The sequence below is a fragment of the Piliocolobus tephrosceles genome, chromosome 11, assembly GCF_002776525.5.
Source record: "Piliocolobus tephrosceles isolate RC106 chromosome 11, ASM277652v3, whole genome shotgun sequence".
NCBI lineage: Eukaryota > Metazoa > Chordata > Mammalia > Primates > Cercopithecidae > Piliocolobus > Piliocolobus tephrosceles.
Window position 1 is genome coordinate 120,238,086 of NC_045444.1, and position 18,966 is coordinate 120,257,051.

The window sequence follows — 18,966 nt, forward strand, 5'->3', positions numbered from 1 at the left end:
TCCTACCAGGAAAGGCCAAAAGACAGGGTTATGGGTAGCACCCACTCCACCCTTTGCACAATGGGAGGAAGGATGTATGACCTGATGAGCCTCCCAGTTGTGTGTTCATCAGTTGCAATCTGCTCTTCTCAGGAGTTAGTTTGTGTCAGGGAGTGTCTGTGCCTCCTGTACAAGGTTTATTATAAAAGACACCTGATGTCCTTGAGTGACCAGAGTTCTAACTTGGGAGTATGTGCCCACCTTCATCAGTTGCTACCAGTGTGTCAAATCCTCTTCTACGCTTGGCTAGGACTAAGATTTAGTGAGAGGAGCAGAATGAGGCCTGCCGGTCCTCCTTTTTCTAGTAGTGGGAAGCAGCCTCTTCTTTGCAGTGTGGGCCAGTGGCCCCTGAACCCTCAGCTAGTACCTGAGGCTTCTCTCCTCACCAAGGCCTCAGAGGGAGGCCTGGGCTCCTGCCAATAAGTAAGATCAGGACACTCTCAGAACTCCAGCTTCTGGCATATGGTCAAGAGAAGGAGGCAGGCTCATGGGTGGCTGCAGTGCGGCCTCCACAGGACTCTTCACAGGGGCAGACCCTTCATGGAATGCCCAAGGCGGGAGGCCTTCCACATTGACCAGAGAGCCATGTCCCTTCCACCAGCTCCAGTGGAGCAAACTCAGCCAGAGAGGGCAGAACTTCTGTACACTGCCTTGCACCATCTCCAGGGGAGGGGAGAGCCCAGTCCAAGTGCCTGGGAGAGGAAGTGAACTCTAGCAGGTGCAAAGCCAGGGGTTTAGAGTGGGAGGAGGAAATCTGAAATCCAAGGGAGCAGTTTGGGGAGATGGAAGGGAGCCCAGTGAGTGCCTTACTCTCCTGCTGGGGTCTGGGCTCCTTCTATGGCTCAGGTGTGGCCCCAAGCGGGCTGGAGGCATGGGGGTTACTGGGCCCTGGGGTTGCCCATTCTCTGGAAGTGAACAGGCAATTCACTGCTTTTTAGAGGGATTCTTTGAGGACACAAGTGGCTAGGAAAGCTCTCCTGTAACCCAAGGGATCTCAGTAGCTCAGAGCCAGTATGGTGCAGAAGGAGCCCAAGCTCTGGGCAAAATTGCTTGTGTTGACCTTTTATGTTTTTCCTTCTTGCCCTCCTTGTGTAGACAACACCAGGCAATGAGCCTTGAAGATGAAATCCAAGAGTCCCCCTCGGTGGTGTGACCACTTCTCTGTCTTTGCCAAGTTCCTGCCTGTTCTCCTTTGATCCCAGGACAGCACATTCACCACCACCCAGCAGGCTGTGTTTTTACCTTGTTCGTGCTGGGTGACAGCATTTCTTCTAACAGCACTTCTTCTCAACTGGAGAATTGCCATGTTCTTCAGACCCACCAAGAGATCCTAGTTCAACGGTCTAGGGTGGGCCCTGGAGCTTCATTTCCAGCCTGTGCTCCCGGAAATGCTGGTGCAGGTGGGCAAAAGCCACACACTGAAAAATACTATTGGGAACATATGGTGGAGGCTCACCATCAGCAGGGGAGGCAGGCACCTCACTCTCATTGCAGGGCTGGCAGCAGCAAGAAAGACCCCTTCCCCCTGCCATCCTCTGCAAAGCGAAACCCCAAATTCATGGACGCTGAATTGGAAGGGACTAAAGGTATTGGAGGGAGGAAGGATCTAATTGGGTGGGTACATCCAGCATGACTGGTTCTTTCAGGACTCCCCCCATAAAATCCAAACGGGTGATAGGGTCCCACTTTACTGAGCTGGGCTCTTGGGTGAGGAGTTTGCTCAAGGTCCCATAGGTCAAATCCAGAGCCGATTTCACTGAATATTTTTAAAAATTATTTTTAATTGTGATGAAATACACATAACGTAAAATTTGCTGTCTTAACCATTTGCAAGTGCAGTGTCAGTGGTAACAATGCATTGACACTGCTCTGTAACCATCGTCATTGTCCATCTACAGTTTGTTCCGTTTTAACGTTTTCTCGTGGTACAAAAAATAGGGAAGCCAAGCTGAGAGTCTGAGTCTACACATTTAGCTGGAAGTATGCAGAATGGCTCTGCTCATCTTAGTGGGGAAGGAAGGTGTTCAGGGATGAGCAAGGACAATGCCGTTAATTCACCTTTGAAACCTGCTTTGAGAAGGTAAGTGGCTGAAAAATGTCTTTGTGTGACCGAGGTTGCTCAGGGCAGCCACCTTCTGGCATTAAAAGATAGTGCAACAATCCCGCGTCTAAAAAAAAAAAAAAAAATTCAAGAAAAAACCAAAACAATTTCTATCTACCTTGCTAGAGGAATTGGGCATTTTGTGGCGTCTTGGATGAAATGGCAAATCTGTACATCATATACGTACACCTCTACTTATATCTCTCTATCTCCATCTCTCTCGCTCCTGTTTCATGAGGATGCTTAATTACAGCCAGGATCCATTCACGTATGATTTTAAGGACTTGCTAAAGATATTTGAATACAACTTGTTCAGGCCAGAGCATACATTATCTGTTGTGGATAAAACAAGTTTGGATTTGGAATACAAGTTGAGATAGAACAAAATATTTGCTTAATAACCAGAAAATGAATGAGAGAAGTCCACATGAGCTTAATTAATTGGCTCAATATTTCTCTCTCTCTCTCTCTCTCTCTCTATTGAGACAGAATCTCACTCTGTCACCCAGGTTGGAGTGCAGTGGCATGATCTCAGCTCACTGCAACCTCCACCTCCCAGGTTCAAGAGATTCTCATGTCTCAGCCTCCAGGGTAGCTGGGATTACAGGCACATGCCACCACACCTGGCTAATTTTTGTATTTTTAGTAGAGACAGGGTTTTGCCATGTTGCCCAGGCTGGTCTTGAATCCCTGACATCAAGCGATCGGCCCGCCTCAGCCTCCTAAAGTGCTGGGATTACAGGCATGAGCCACTGCCCCCGGCTGGCTCAATATTTCTAACAGCTAAAAGTTCATTTTGCTGCTCTGCTCCTCAGATCGACCTGCTCCCCTGTGCAGTGCTGTAGATGTGCTTGGGGACCATGCTGCGTATAGTAGTTTTTAGTCCTAGGACCCATATGTAGAGTGATTCTGAGATTTCTCTGATTCTCTCTCTCCATTTCTGGCTGGATCTCTTCTCACACGGGTCTTCATTCAAATCTATCATTTCCAGTTTTCCACAGCCCCCACCCTTCCCTACTACCTTACACTTGACTGCTCCCTTCATCTTTATGACCTGTCTGAGGCTTGGAATATTTGAGTTGGAGACTTCTGTCTGAAGTCTTTTGTCTCTTTGTCGAGGGGGTTTTCTTCATGAATTGAACATGCTTTCTGCAGGAGTTATCGCTACAACTCTATCCTCCCTTTCAGACCTTGCTCAAATCTCTCTGCCTTTGCAAAAATCCCCTTCATGCTCCTTCTCTTTCATCTCTAACCTTTTTGCAAGTGTCTGTCTTTTGCAATCAGTTCCTAAAATACACTATCCTATTTGTATTTCTCTATGACATATGCTTCATATGAAAATAACATAATAGAAACAACGACCAACACAAAGGAACATTTGTTATAATATAACTATTATGTTTGTGGCACATGATTTAAGTAAAATGACCCAAAGTTGCCCACTGACAATTGTTACTTATTTCTTCTAGGAGAGTTCTTCCAAAGTATAATTTCAAGGGGACAGGAAATAGCTGTAAATGGATAAAGTTAGATTTGCTCACCTCTGTGATGTCCTCTTACCTGGCTCAATACTGCATTTAGTTGGTATGAGGAAAGTTCACAAAATCTGCGAAAAAGCAATGTTGGTTAAATTTCCTCTAATAGTTTTTTTCTAATCTTAATTAAGAGCTCTTAATTTATTAATTAATCTTTTCATCACTTTCTATAATGAGCATTTCCCATTTTATTTGCGGTTTTAAAATGTGCCATTAATTGCAGAAATTAAATATTAGAATGATTTCATACTATGGTGTTATTGTCAAGCTAAGATTGGGAATTTGGTATCATTTCTTTATTAGCATTTAAAATATCATGTTCGCTAATTATCCATTCCCTACTCATATTCCGTTGCTAAATTGCTACTGTGCGCGGAGGCTGTAGGAGTCTTCTTGCAATTTCAGTGGCTTAAGTTTTTTGTTCCTCTGCTTAAAAGAACCTCAGAGAAGAAGGCGGGGCTAAGAAGATTCCGGTTATAAAAGCTTTCCTCCCCCTGTGCGGAGAGACCAGCAGGATCCTTGGGTGAAAGAAAATCCTGCTTGATAAAAACCATCACTTACGGTATGTCATCAACTTTTGCTTTTTGCTTCTCCTTAAATGTTGCCATTGCTGTAACTTGTAGAATAGTATGAGTTTGTGTCTCTGGGAGGGGCATCATTTAGGTTTTCTATGAAGATTTGAAACTAAAGGAAGACAAAAATTTAAATTCCTCAAAGAGTCGTGGGCATAAGCAAAATGCTGGTTCACAGATATATCTAATCCTCACTCAGATTTATTTAGAAATGTAGAAATCTTTGCCGGATTTTTGAATGACTTTAAATAGAGTTATAATTTTCTTTTTCTGATTGAAAGAGTTAGAAACTCCCTAAATGAGCTTTAATGAAACATTCACTGGCATCTGAACTCTGCAACTGACTATTTGAAGCAATCCTATTGGGAACATAATAAAACAAGTTTTTCTTGAATCAAGACTATGGTGAAATGTAAATTAACATCAAGAGATAATGCACTCAAAGAGTAAATATTCTTTGATAATGATAGGAGAGGGTATATTTGGCTTGTTTTTAAAAATACAGTGTTTCCTTCCGTTCTTCCAGCCCCGTGAAACATGCTCATCATTTGTATTATTTAGAGGCAAGAGAGAAACACTGAAGGTCTGCATGAATAATTAAAGATTTTATTTCCATTTAATTTTCAGCCCACTATTGCCAGTGCTGACTTTTTCAGTGTTAGGATTCTTGAGCTGAACGTAAGGAAGTGGTTATTCCTTAAGTCTATTCTATATGTGCTAATACAAAGATACTTATCATGATAGAAGTTTTAGCTTGTCAAAATCTTGACAGTGCAAGGGACTTACTTTCAAGGCTGTAACTTTGGATGCATATTTCTTTATAATTTGGAAAAAAGCTGTTTATTATTATCATGAATATATTTATAATTATATTACAAATAATATAATTGTTATATAAATAATATAATTACATTACAAATTATAATTACATTACAATTTATAATAATAATAATTATTATCTTTGTCTTGCCTAAGAACTGATATCATTCTTGGCATCTGTGAAGACAGTAGGGGTCCAGGCTCCATAGGGACTCCCACCTTTCCTCTTGTTCTAAAAGGCTCTCAGGGAATAGCATCTTGGAGCATCACCTGCTGCTTGGATCTAACTCCTGTTTCGCACCTTCTACTTTTTGGAGCAGGATACCTTGCAGTCAATGACTTTGGGACCTCCACTGGCTTTTGCTGTTTTCCTAGTTTCCATCCATCTATTCAAACTTAAAAAAATTGGCAGATAGAGGCAATTAGAAAAACAGGATAATGCTTATAACAAAATAAATCTCAGCTGTCTCCTGGTGGTGGCTGAGACGTGGAGGCACAGGTGCCTAGTGACCCTTTCAGGTTATTTTAACCCTTGTATGAACCACTGCCATGCTCCTGCCAAAATAAGGGTGGAGGAGATCTCTCTGGATGGTGTCATTTATATTTGAAGCCTCTGCAAGTGTTATACTCGCCATTTGCGTGAATAATTGATGGCTCAAAGAGTGGAGATGGCTGGGGTTTGGTGTGGGGCCCTTTGGAGCATTTTCCTTAGAGCATGAACAAGTTTTTCCTCCCTCATTCAGTGTGCAAAGGAGAACATCTTGTTTCTTCCCCCACCCCAATTTTTTTTAATAAGAAAGAGACTTAGAACTAGACAATCCTGCTTGAAAATGACACTTTAGGACTGATGTGACCATGGTGATAGGTGGGCTAAAAAGCAACGTATAAAACATGCCAGAAGCCTTTTTTTCTTAGGATAATAAGATAGCACACTATTATTTTTTTGCATTGAGTTCAAAGGATGCATGAATATTCTGTTGTTCGTGGGTGACTTCTAGACTATTTAAAATTATTCATAACCATTGATAATAAAAATAATACTATGGCCAACCTCTCCCCTCAACAAACAAAATGAGGTTTGTAATCCTTTGTTTAAATTTTGGCAGTGTACTCACGTTGTTAAGATGACCATCTATGTCTTCCCAAAGCTGTATTAAAGTCGCACAAATTAGCTTAACGTTTAAGATTGGGCTCTCAGGCCAGCTTGCTTGATTTTGAATTCTGCATCCTCTACTTATCAGCCGTATGACTTTGGGAAAGATATCTAACCTCTCTGTGCCTTGGTTTGTCATCCATCTAAAGGAGAAACTAGTAATCTAATACTAATACTAATAATAATCTAAATACTCTAAAGAGTATTTACATGGATCCATCTTCCCGTGAGTTACATGGATTATTATTTTATTACAAGTACAGTGCCTGGCACATAATAGACATGACACAATACATAGCAGTTATTTATTACTGACATTTGGGTGGTGTTCCTGGTCTGATGGAGATGTATGTATGTGCAAGCAGGACAAATTGTAATGTTCAGACGTTCAATTGTGACTACACAAGAACACAAAGCCAAAATTGACATGATATCGCCTCTTGAACATCCCATCAATTACATGCATGTGTTTTGAAAAGATTTGATTACATGCTCTGGAAACATTTTATTGTAGTTGTAGTTTAAGAACAAGGGGGTCCTTGGTATGATCTGTGGCCCAGTGGTCCTCTAACTGTGGTCCTGAGGCTACCTCATCAGCACCTGGGAACTTTGCTAGAGATGCAGAATCTGGGGCTAACTCCAGACATCTCACGCTCTAGAGGTGGGGCCCAGCACTCTGGGTTTTAATGAGTCCAGTGAGTCAGGCTGCAGGGTGATGTATAGTTTCCTGTGTGAGAAACTGTAGGAACTGTTGGTCCTTAGTTTATAAGTGCTGTCTCTCCTGATAGGTATGGTAGGTCTATTGCGAAGTTTTGAAAAAATGTGTATTTCAAGAGTCCATTTTGATTTTAATTTTTACTGAGGTTATCTCTATGGTGGTCACTAAGAGTCCATTAAATTCATCAGGCCCATTTGAAATTTTTGAGAGTAAAGACCATAAATAGAAATAATTGAGATTATTGATTAAGAACACGAAAGCAAAGTCTTACATAGTTAAACAAGTAAATCCTAGAACTGGACAAATCCTTAGCTCTCTATGAAGGTCCCATCCTTTGGGCCTGCCATGGAGATAACTCCATTGAATTGTGCTTTAATGGCATAGCTTCAACTTGCATTCAGGACATTCTAAGAAATAGCCAGGCTAAGTTTGGTGCCTTAAGTATTGCATGGCTGTGCAGGGATATTTACCACTATGTGTCCCAGTGTGCTTTTGGCATAGACATTTTTCTTTTAACTTATTATTTTGAGATAATTATAGCTTCACAGGAAGTGGAAGAGGAAAAAGTGTAGAGAGGGTCTGTGTACTCTTCACCCTGTTCCTCTCAATGGTGACATCTCACATAACTATCACACAAGATTAATACCAGAGAATTGGCATTGGCACAAGGCAAAGGCTTTATCAGATTTCACCTTTTTTTTTTTTTTTTGAGATGGAGTCTAGTTCTTGTCGCCCAGGCTGGAGCGCAATGGTGTGATCTTGGCTCACTGTAACCTCCGCCTCTTGGATTCAAGTGATTCTCCTGCCTCAGCCTCCTGAGCAACTGGGATTACAGGTGCCCACCACCACACCTGGCTAATTTTTTATTTTTTTTTAGTAGAGATGGGGTTTCACCGTGTTGACCAGGCTGGTCTCGAACTCCTGACCTCGGGTGATCCACCTGCCTTGGTCTCCCCAAGTGCTTGGATTACAGGCATGAACTAACACGCCTGGACCCAGATTTCACCACTTGGACATGCATTCATTCATGTGTGTATAGTTTAATGCAATTTTATCAAATGAGTAGATTTGCGTAACCACTGCCACAACCAAATTTCGGAACTGTTCCATCACTGGAAAAGTCCCTTCACCCTGCCCCTTTACAGTAGCCCCATCCTCCCCAGCCTACTTGTCCCCAAATGCAGGAGTTTTTTTCACCCTGGCCTCTGTATCAGGGAATGTGGGTTTGAAGTTAGTTTATGGATGCCATGAAGCTTGTAATTGACTATGTTCATCCTGTCAACCTAAAATAATCAAAAGGCTCGGGATCCAATTTAAAAAGTTTATTCAAGTGCAAAGATGAGGGCAGCCATCCAGATAGCAGAATGACAGCTAAGAATGGTGATCACTGCTCCTGGGATGGGGAAAAGGGAGGATCATCTATATAGGCGAAACCAGAGGTGCTGAATAGAAACACATTTTCTTTTTTCTTTTCTTTTTCTTTCTTTCTTTTTTTTTTTTTTTTTTTTGAGATGGAGTCTCACTCTGTCACCCAGGCTGGAGTGCAGGGGCGTGATCTCAGATCACTGCAACCTCCCAGGTTCAAGGGATTCTCGTGCCTCAGCCTCCTGAGTAGCTGGGATTACAGGTGCCTGCCACCACACTGGCTAATATTTTTGTACTTTTAGTAGAGATGCGGTTTCACCATGTTGGACAGGCTGCTCTTGAACTCCTGACCTCAAGTGATCCACCCATCTTGGCCTCCCAAAGTGTTACGATTACAGGCATGAGCCACCATGCCCAGCCAGAAACACATTTTCTGTATGAAGGCTACCGTACAGATGTAAGATTTGATTGACTACTATTGTTTATACTCTAAGGGGGTTGCTTAACAGTCTATTGTAAAGAGGTTACAGTTGCAAGGATCTCTGTCTCCAACATCAGTAAGTCTAGGTTAAAATGAAGGACAGGGAATCTGGTTAAGGAATAACATCATTTGGTTTTGCACAACCCTTGCAAAGGTCAGTCAGAAAGGGTTGTGCAAAAATAGCCGTGTTATGTGACTCTGTTTTCAGAGCTTCACTTTCCCCTTTGGCATAATCAACCTGGAAGGTCCTAAAATTTTATTTTCTTTTTACAATCCCTTTACTTTGGCCATTAGTAAGTTTAGAGCATGATTTCTAGTGCCCCCTGAGGACCTCGGAACAGGCTTCCCCTGTGGCTGGATAAGCCCCTCACTTAACCTTTCTCTTTCTCTTATTTTATCCTCAGCTCACTTATTTCTCTTTGGTTCCTTTGTTTTATGTAATATTTTAGTAAGTTTCTTTAATTCTTTGTGCACTGAGATAAAATATAAGCACTTAAACTGAAAACAAACCTCTACCACGTCATCTCTACTTATTATTCATATCTGATATTTTCCCTCCAGCCTCTGTCTCCCTTTCCTGAACTGCCTAAAGTTATGTGAGTGTTTGCCTTCCTTGTTCCCCATTCCCAGGTGTGTCTTTCTATTGCACTCACAGCTGAATTGGCTCAGGATATGATTCCTAGATCACAATCTTTTCCCTCTTAAAAAAATATAAACACTGTTCCATTTTCTTCTAGTTTATAGTATTGAAGAAGAGAAGTTTCATACCAGCTTGGTTTTCTCCTTTAGTAATTTTTTCTGCTATATTGCTTGTATGTTTTTATGTTTATTCTGTTTTTTTGAGATGGAGTCTCGCTCTGTCGCCCAGGCAGGAGTGCAATGGCACGATTTCAGCTCACTTCAAGCTCCGCCTCCCAGGTTCATGCCATTCTCCTGCCTCAGCCTCCCGAGTAGCTGGGACTACAGGTGCCCACCACTATGCCTGGCTAATTTTGTGTGTGTGTGTGTGTGTGTGTGTGTGTGTGTTTAGTAGAGACAGGGTTTCACTGTGTTAGCCAGGATGGTCTCGATCTCCTGACCTCGTGATCCACCTGCCTTGGCCTCCCAAAGTGCTGGGATTACAGGCGTGAGCCACCATGCCCAGCCATTTTTATGTTTATTCTTATACTTAAGTGATTTCATCTGGATACCTCTGGCCCTGTTAATTTTGCTTGGTAGTGGACCCAGTGAGATTTTTATTGTGAAGACTCAAATCTTTCTTTATCTCACAGAAGATTTATTGTGTTGATTTTTTAATGACTCTGTCTCTTGTAAGTAGAACATTCTCTTCTCCTGAAACGCCTGTTACTGACATGTTGAATTTCCAGTGTTCTCCATGGCTCCTCTAGCAATGGCCACAGCCAGGTTTGGTGCAGCTGTACCAAGGGGTTTTCCGATGGGGTGGGTTAAAGTGGAGAAACACAACCCCATGTCCCCTGCTGTCATGCTCTGCCTACCCAATGCTGCTGGCACCAGGTTACCGTGCGGGGCGCCATGGGCCGGCATCCACTGCACATCTCGAGCACATTCTCTGGTTTGACATTGGGTCATACGATGCTGCCAGTCTTTGCCACACATGATTAGGGTGTCAATTTCATTAGAAATAAGGATGACTGTCAATTAAGTATTTCACTGGTGGGTCTTGAGACTTCTAGTCTCAGCTTCCATCGTGCCTGGGGAAGCACCTCACTCACTCTCTCCTGCCTGTGGAGGCTGTAGCCAGAAAACAATAAAACAATGACAACAACAAACTGTCCAGAGCTGGAAAAAAACAAAAACAGCCAAAATTGAGTATGCATGTAAAGAGAGCTTATGATCGATGTAAACATTTTGGACCAATATCTGGTTAGAATCAGTAAAATACCAGGACTTCAGAATAAGGGGAACACGCTGGGTAGAAAGAAGAGCAGGGAGGCTGCCATCAGGATTTTCTTTATCAGGTCAAAACTCTAATAAACAGAACTCTTTTTATGGTGTTGGGGGGAAAAGTGTTGAATGCAATAAAAAGACATCCCCATGGATGAAAAGCTTCTCACGGGTTCCTCCTAGGCTTTGCTGTGCTCAGATCATCCCCAGGGACCTTCACCTGACACTGACCAAAAAGTCCAAGGTGGGCGAGTCAGGAGCAGAAGGACTCATGCTGGGCATGGGCATTCCAGCCCTTTGCCCATTTTTTTCCAGGGAATTTTGGATTGCTGGATCTGGCAGTGTGATTTTGTTACTTCTCCCTGGCATGTGATGCACCAAGGGATGGGCTTTCTCCCCCTGCCTTTCCCGTTCACTCTTTTTCAGCGCCATCTCCTTTCCAGCAGACCCCTCCCCTCACTCTCCAGGGCCCCAGGCACTCTCTTCCCATATTGCTTCTCTTGGGCCTCAGGTCTTAGGTTCCTTCTTCCAATGCTGCTTTCACTTCCGAGACTGAAGTCCTGCAAGAATGTGTCTAGAAGATCAACAAACTTGCAGTCCTGGGATAGCTGTTTTCTAAGACTGTATGCCAAGACCCAGAGTCAACCAACTTGAACATCAGCTGGTCTCAGAGAACCAGCCGAGACTACCAGCTGCTGAGAAAGGCTTTCGGAATGTCAGAGGAGGGCTATTTGTTGCATCTCTTAAATGACTTCCCGATGTTTTGTTTGATAGAAATGTGATTTGAAGGCAAAAATACCCCTTTCCTGCTGCAATGAAATAAACAGTTTTTCATTTCAAGGCAAATGCAGTCACTTCCTAAGCATTGGTGCCCTACTTAGAAGCAATTTGCTGTAAGGGAATAATAGTGAATACCTTGCAGGATTGATTTGTGGTTTTGCAATAGTGTATGTAAAGTGCCAATTAATACTCTGAGCTTCTCTTTGAAATGCCTGGGGAGAGAAGTAAACGAAGCGCTTGTTGTTTTAAACAGTCTAGACCAACCATTTGGAGTGCGTTTTAAAGCAGTGACAGTCTCTGTGGTGTGGGAGGCCTGTGGCTGGCCTGGGATGGGCGATCTGGACGGAGGAGTCATGGTCGCTGGGTTGAGGGTCTCAGAGCAGAGTGTGGCTGAGTGGTGGGTCTGCTCTGTGTCTTAGACATTTCTGCATTTGGGAGTTATAGAAGGTGACATGGAAGTAGTTTGCAAACCGAAGGAGGATTTGCGAGGGGGTATCGATTCAATCCAATTATTCATCCAATAAATATTCATGCAGCTCTCCTTTATGCACTGTGCCAGGCCCTGAAAGTCTAGTGGTGAACAAGATACAGTCCTTGGCCTCAGCAAGTTAACAGGGGTCAAACAGACCATTGAATAAATCATGATGCCCGCAGCTTGGTGCAGGTTGAAGGGGCTACAGAGGCAGGTGAGCACTTGCCCAGCGTTGTGGGGCATCTCCCTGAAGAAGTGATGAGTGAGCTGAGCCTAGAGGATGAGCAGGAGATGACAGCTGGAGGGGTATGGGGAGGAGGGCTCTGGACAGGGGGTGGAACCCCAGATAGGAAAAGCAGGTCCAGAGAGAGAGAGGGAGGTGGGCACAGCCAGGCCGGAGACGTGGAGACCAGCAGGGCCCCTTGCCAAGGGCAGAGACAACGTGAGAGCCTTGGAAGGGGTGAGGAGGAGGAACTGCCGCTGGGATGTGGTGGGACAGACAGGGAGGAGCTTGGAGCCAGGAGGAGGGGACTCAGGGAGACACGGTGTGCAGGATGATGTTTTCATTTACTGTGTCTGCAGGACAACCCTAGAGGTTGAGTAGACATTGATGGGTTTTGTCTCCAGCTTGGGATATGGGTCTGAGTTAGAGTTTGGGAGACGAGGAGAGAGGGGCCTCCTGAAATATGGGATGGGGGCAACTTAGAGTGAGAAAAACAGAGCAGGGACCCCAGGAAGCATTGCATGACAGATAAGGTTTTGCAATGCCCAGGTTAGCAGCCTGCTCCAGAGCCCAAGAGGGAAATCTTGGGCGTTAGAGTTTCAGGATGACCTGGCGCATGCTGACCCCCAAGCCCTACCCACCACCCTTCAGGGGCAGGGGTCTTCTTTTCTGCCTGAGGTCCAAGTCCTCTGGCCAATACAGGCTGCTAACCACAGTCTGCTCTGTACATTCTCTTCATCCTCAATTTATTACTTAACATATTGCAAGCCCCTCAGATGTAGTGCACTGTGATGCATGTGGTACAGACTGCCATTTCAGAGCTTGTAGTCTGGTGGGGCCACGCACTCGGCCACTGCAAAGAGGGAGCGCCCAGGAAGGGATCCTGACTCAGGGGTGAGGGGCCAGGGAGAATGGGCTGAGGGGTGGAAACGCCATCTGGGTCTTGGAGGGTGAAGAGGAATTAGGGGCAGGGGCACAATTACTGTGATGGGCTGAATGGAGCGTGGGACATTGCATGTGGCAGAGGAGAGGGTGGAGGGAAAGAGGCATTGGGGTGAAACTTTGAAGGAAGCCCTTTTACTGTTTGTAACCCAAACTTATCCCCTCCACCCATCGCCACAGAAAAGATGTCCTTTGGGGGAGCCAAGCTGAGCATGAGGAACAGAAGGAACGGCACTCTGGACAGCACCCGGACCCTGTACTCCAGCGCGTCCCGGAGCACAGACCTGTCTTACAGTGAAAACGTAAGTCATGCGCATCACCTGTTTGAAAGGTTTCGCTGTAACCTTCATAAGGCGTTAAATCATGCATTTGCACATTGACTTTTAGGAAATTTTAAATGCCATGTCATCACAATTCCTTTCACTACTTAATGCTCAGTGCTCTTGCTTCTGGTCTGAGTCTTGAATCTCAGCCCCTTCTCCAGCTCTATGGCCAGGGTCTCAGTTTGGGTCCATCTGCATTTGTTCTTGCGATGGCCTCCTAGCTGCACTCCTTCGCACTGTCTCTCCTGGTTCCAAGCCAGCTTCTACGCTGCCTTCGGGACACAGACGTGCCCGGTCATGGCTTCTTGGGTGAGCTGGAGTTGGGTTGGGTGCCAGCGGGAGGTGTGTCCTTAGCACCTCTCTGCCACTCTCTGCCTGGCTTTGCTGACACTGGGCTGAGTTCCCTCCTGCAGGTTTTTCACCCGCTCTCAGATCCTGTCCAACACTCTCATTTGTCAAGAAATTAAGACAACATTCCAGCCTGACATCCAGTTCTCCCGGACTACAGTGTTAACAGGATAGTGGCTAGCTTTGGAAAGTAGGAATTGGTGGTGGGGGGCGGTTCTGGGGTGTTGTTTAGGATTTTGATCTCACTGGTGGGTTCCGTGGGGGCTGACTTTGTGATCTATCATTGAGCTGTAAGAAAACACACACACAAACAAACCTGCAAAAACTTGCTCTCCCCCAGCTTGGGTCTGCCTCCCAGGGCCCGGAAGAGGCAAGTGAGGCACCCCGATGCAAAAGTTAAGGAGGTGCCAGTCCTCAGGGGCTGCCCCTGCACTTGCATGCCTGGGGGGACTGAGCACCTCCTTACACTTGCTCCCCAGTCTCACCTCAGTCCTGGCCACGGGAGAAGCAAACAGTGGGCCAAGGGCAGTGGTAGCTTTTCCAGTGTTTACCCCCTTGCTCTCTTCCTTCAACCCCAGTGACGAAGCACCTCTGGGAGGGCCTTTCTGGAGGGATCCACCTGGCCTCAGCATCGGAGCCCTGGGAGATGGACAGAGGCTGGCTCTTTCTCGAGCCTGCTGCTGTGACCTCCTGCTGGATGGGTCTCCTCTCCTCAGCCCCTGCGGGTCACCCCCTCCCAGATGCAGGCATCTCTATGGGTAGAACTGCTGAGGCCACGCAGGCGCATCTCAGCTCTGGGGGGTTCCTTTTTGCCCCCTAAGCACATGCACACCTCTGCAAAGTGCATTTTCGGAGGGTTTTTTAAGCAACAAAGCAGTTTTTAAAAATAATCACCCTTCCTCCTGATCATTGATTACGCAGCTTCCACAGCTGTTTTCTTCCTTCCTGTTAAGTAGACTTGAAATTAGTTAAGTGGGTGAGAAAATTACAAGTAAAAATGGGCACCACAGACTTTCAAAACTGTACAGGTGAGCATTGAAGTTATTTTTGCTTTCAAAATGTTTGTGTTGAAAGATACATAGAAAAGAATGTATACAGGTGAATTTCCAACTGAAAAAGAATATTGAAATGAATGCTCTTGTGCCCACCACCCGCTTGAGAAATAGCATATCGCCCCCATGTGGCCGCCCAGTTGGCTTTCCTCTCTCCTATCAGAGGTTATAACCACTACCCTGAATTTTGTGCTACCCATTCCTTGCTTTTATTTATAATTTTATGACTTGAGTATACATATCTCTCTAAACAATACGTTGTTTAGTTTCGTTCTGGTTTGAACATTCATGGAATTGTACTATGAGTATTTTTTTGTGAGTTCCTTTTTTTTTTTTTTTTTGCTCAAAACTGTTTTTGAGATTCATCCATGGTGAGATGTGTAACCATTGTTGTGCTGTGCCCCACTGTGTGCTTATGTTTATTTATTCAGCCTAAGGGGGGATAGCACGTGGGTTTCTGGGCTTTGCTATTAAGAGCAATACCGCTTTTTTTTTTTTTTTTGAGAGGGAGTCTGGCTCTGTCGCCCAGGCTGGAGTGCAGTGGCTGGATCTCAGCTCACTGCGAGCTCCGCCTCCCGGGTTTACGCCATTCTCCTGCCTCAGCCTCCCAAGTAGCTGGGACTACAGGCGTCCGCCACCTCGCCCAGCTAGCTTTTTGTATTTTTTAGTAGAGATGGGGTTTCACCGTGTTAGCCAGGATGGTCTCGATCTCCTGACCTCGTGATCCGCCCGTCTCGGCCTCCCAAAGTGCTGGGATTACAGGCTTGAGCCACTGCGCCTGGCCAACAATACCGCTTTTAACATTCTTAGATGTGGAAGCCATGTCTACCTGGAAAATATTCTTCGAGTTGAGGCTTGGTGGGTGAAAGTAAACATCTCTCTTTCATGGGGTCTGGGTTTAAGGCACAGGACTTATGGGGAAACTTATGTTCAAAGGATTGGGAAGATAAGGCACGTGGTCACCTTTCTCTGATACCTTAGGACTTGCAGGGGCAGAGGGTGAAAGGGAAGGGGGCACGTTGTGAACTTCATTCCAGGAGAGGGGACTTCCCCCTTTGCAGTGCATGGCTGGTGGCAGCCTTGCTGGGGGGGATAAGAAGTCAGGGCTGACTCTGGTGCTAGTGGCATGTTCTTATGAGGCCAACTGTGTGTAAAGCTGTCCGAGAACTCCAGCTACCAGTAATCTGGTGACCTGTGGGAAGTGGCATTGGATTGCCGGGGAGGGGAAGCTCCTAGCAGCCCCACCTCCCCAGGGAAAGGCAGCCCTCTGAGGCTGAAAATTTATTGCCAGGCAGCTTTGCCAGCCATTCTGAGTGTGCAAGTCATTCATGGGACAATCCTGCCTTTCTCCACCAGGGACTCTTCCTCAGGGAGGTAACTTTACTGGCAATAGTGGACAATGTTCGGGAATGGCTCTATCTGTTTACATACCCATCCGTGGTGGGCATGAGTCCCACTGCCCTCTCCTTCAACCATGCTGGGTGTTTACTGCCTTTGATATTTTTGTAACCTGGTGAGTGTGAAATGGGATCTCACTGTGGTTTTCCTTTGCATTTGCTCATTCTGAATGAGGTTGAGCTTCCTTTAATATGTTTATGGGTTATTCTCCTTCAATGAATGCTTACTCTTGTCTTTGGCCATATTTTTTCCATTGGATTGCCTCTCATTCTTACTGATGTACGGTGCTTATATATTCTGGCTACAAATCCTATGATGTTTCCTACATGATGCAAATACCTTCTTCCACTTTGAGGAGTGTAGGTATTTTTAAAGGAGTTTTCATTTGTTTCCAAATAATTTGCTTCTGCCAACTTAAGGGAAGCTTTTGGTTTATAAAGGCTTTTGGTTTTTTGTCAGAATTAGGTCCCAGATGTGCCTAACTACCTCGCTCACGGAGGGATAAATACAATTATGAAGGGTTTTTGGAATATGTCTTCTTTTAAACAGCAAGCATAAGAGGAATGGGAATCTGCATTGATATATTATTTATGAAAAACTATCATCCAATGCCTATATTCTCCATGGTAGCCTTAGAGGTGGAAAAACATAGTTTATATGTTTTTATGTTTTTATATTATGTTTAATTACGTTTTTAAAACATAATTTATATTTATTTATAATATGTTTATATACAAGATAAGCCCAAAATACTTTTAGAAAGATTTTCCATTTAGTTATAAAAATTATAATGTATGCATCTTTAAAAAAAGCTTTGTGTATTCTAAAGGCATGAACAAATGCTGGATGCTATGAATATGTGGTAAATTCTTAAAGCCTTTGAAGTGGGGTTACATCATATTTAGTATTCATTAATATCAGCAAGGGGTGAGAATGAATTAGTAATGTGTTATTCAATGTTCTCTCTCTGAAGGACTTGGCGAATTTTATTCAAGCAAATTTTAAGAAACGAGAATGTGTCTTCTTTACCAAAGATTCCAAGGCCACGTAAGCTACCATTTTCCCTCCATTTTTGCTTTCCACGTTCAAAAAAATTATCAACCACCATTACAACAAGCAAACAAATGCTCACTGGTTCATTGTTAAAGATGTCTTCATCTCATAATTCTCAGAAACATTGTGTGCGCAGGAAGGATCTGGCAAGGAGCTTGTAGTTGTTATTAGAGCTATACAATTCTGTTTGGTATTTTCAACTTTGGCAATAGTTGGAAAAGTCACTGAGGGAGGCTGTCACTCTCTTCAGTATTCCCATGAGATTGGGAACCGACCTGAGTTACCTCGGTGAGGAAAGTTGTTTTACAGCAGTTGGCTGGCAATACCATGTATGTGTACGTATGTCCATCTTACTGGCTCCTCCGTCAGGCTTTTCCTCCCCGCTGTTGACTTTGGGTCTTTCCTTCTAACTGATTGTTCATCTACTCTAAGTCTCATGTGTTTTGGAACATTAAGGCTGGGTTACAAAAGCAGGCTTCACCAGCTTAGCCTATAGGAGATCTTCAATAAATGTTGATAAGCAAGTGAGTGAATGGGTCGACTAGTGCTCACCCCTTGTGCAGAAGATGCATTTGAATCTAATTAAACAACTTTAATCCTACCTCCCACTCTCCTTATTCCTCTCTGCCCCTTGTTTTTTTGTTGGCTGGAGATGCAAGAAACAGTCTAGCTATTAATTGGAAGTTGCTGCTGTAATTTATAATGAAAAGACCCTCTGCTGAACAGGGGCAATGAACAGAGGAAGGATGTAGAAATAAGGAAAAAAGCTTTAGAATCAGCTTTGGTTTCGACCTTGACTTGGCTGGCTCCTCACGGTGTGGCCTTGAGCCAATTATTCTCTTTTCTAAAGCTAATTCTCTTATCCTAAAAATCTAGCAAAAGTATACCTCATGGGTGGTGGTGTTCAGTGACGCAGCATATAAAATACCTACCATAATGCTTCAGAGCGTAATTTTTACTCCATGTGAATTAGAAAATGAACATCAGAAAAACTAAGAGATCTCTGCTTTGTCACTGGTATAAATTTACGCATCATGAGTCATTCTGACAAAGTATAAGCTCTGTAAGTCCACTGTTTATCCCCTGTATGTTTCATGAATGGGACTCACATACTGGATTGCTAATACTATCAATCTCCTTGCAAGGAAGCTGTTAGTATCTTTAAGGCAAGTGAGGCCCAGAGAGGTTCAGTATTTTACCCATGGTCACATATCCAGTGGAAGAAGGATGAGAGACTTGAGCCCAGGCTTTCTGATTCCAAGGTTGTGCCTTTTCTATACCTTCAGTTGCCTCCCTTTCTAAGAATGACATTGCTTTGGGCAGAACAAATTCCTCAACACGTTCTCAGTTACAGATGTTCAATCTAACTGGCATAAGTGGAAGCTGGAGGGGGGATTCTGTGGGGTGTGATAATGGGATCTTGTGGCTGAAAAGCACAGCCTGATTCAGGGCTTCAACAATGTTGCCAAGACTCTGTCTCTTTCCACCTGTTGTTTCTGCCCTTCTCTGATGGACAGGCTCTTCACTATTGGAGGCAAAACGATCATTGTTGGTTGTGCGTTATCAGTTTTCCACATGCCAGTTAGAGCAAAGAGGGCCTTGCTCCTAGCAATTCCATCAGAAGTCCTGGGCTGATGTTCATGGCTCTTAATGGTCTGGCTTGGGCCATGTGCCTCTCTCTAAACTA

At 44.3% G+C, this 18,966-nt stretch overlaps 1 protein-coding gene across 3 annotated transcripts in view; it reads left to right on the forward strand.

The window, feature by feature from the left end:
• Nucleotides 1–4,181: 4,181 nt before the first annotated feature.
• Nucleotides 4,182–18,966, forward strand: part of TRPM8 (transient receptor potential cation channel subfamily M member 8) — a 99,637-nt gene continuing 84,852 nt past the window's right edge. The window contains exons 1-3 of one of the 3 annotated variants that reach the window (XM_023228731.1): nt 4,182–4,237; nt 13,286–13,407; nt 17,200–17,273. In XM_023228731.1, coding sequence (XP_023084499.1) covers nt 13,291–13,407; nt 17,200–17,273 — 191 coding nt within the window. In that variant the 5' untranslated portion in view covers nt 4,182–4,237; nt 13,286–13,290. Of the gene's footprint in view, nt 4,238–13,285; nt 13,408–16,016; nt 16,203–17,199; nt 17,274–18,966 lie in introns of those variants that run through there. The other 2 variants (XM_023228730.2, XM_023228732.1) reach the window with 2 other exon arrangements.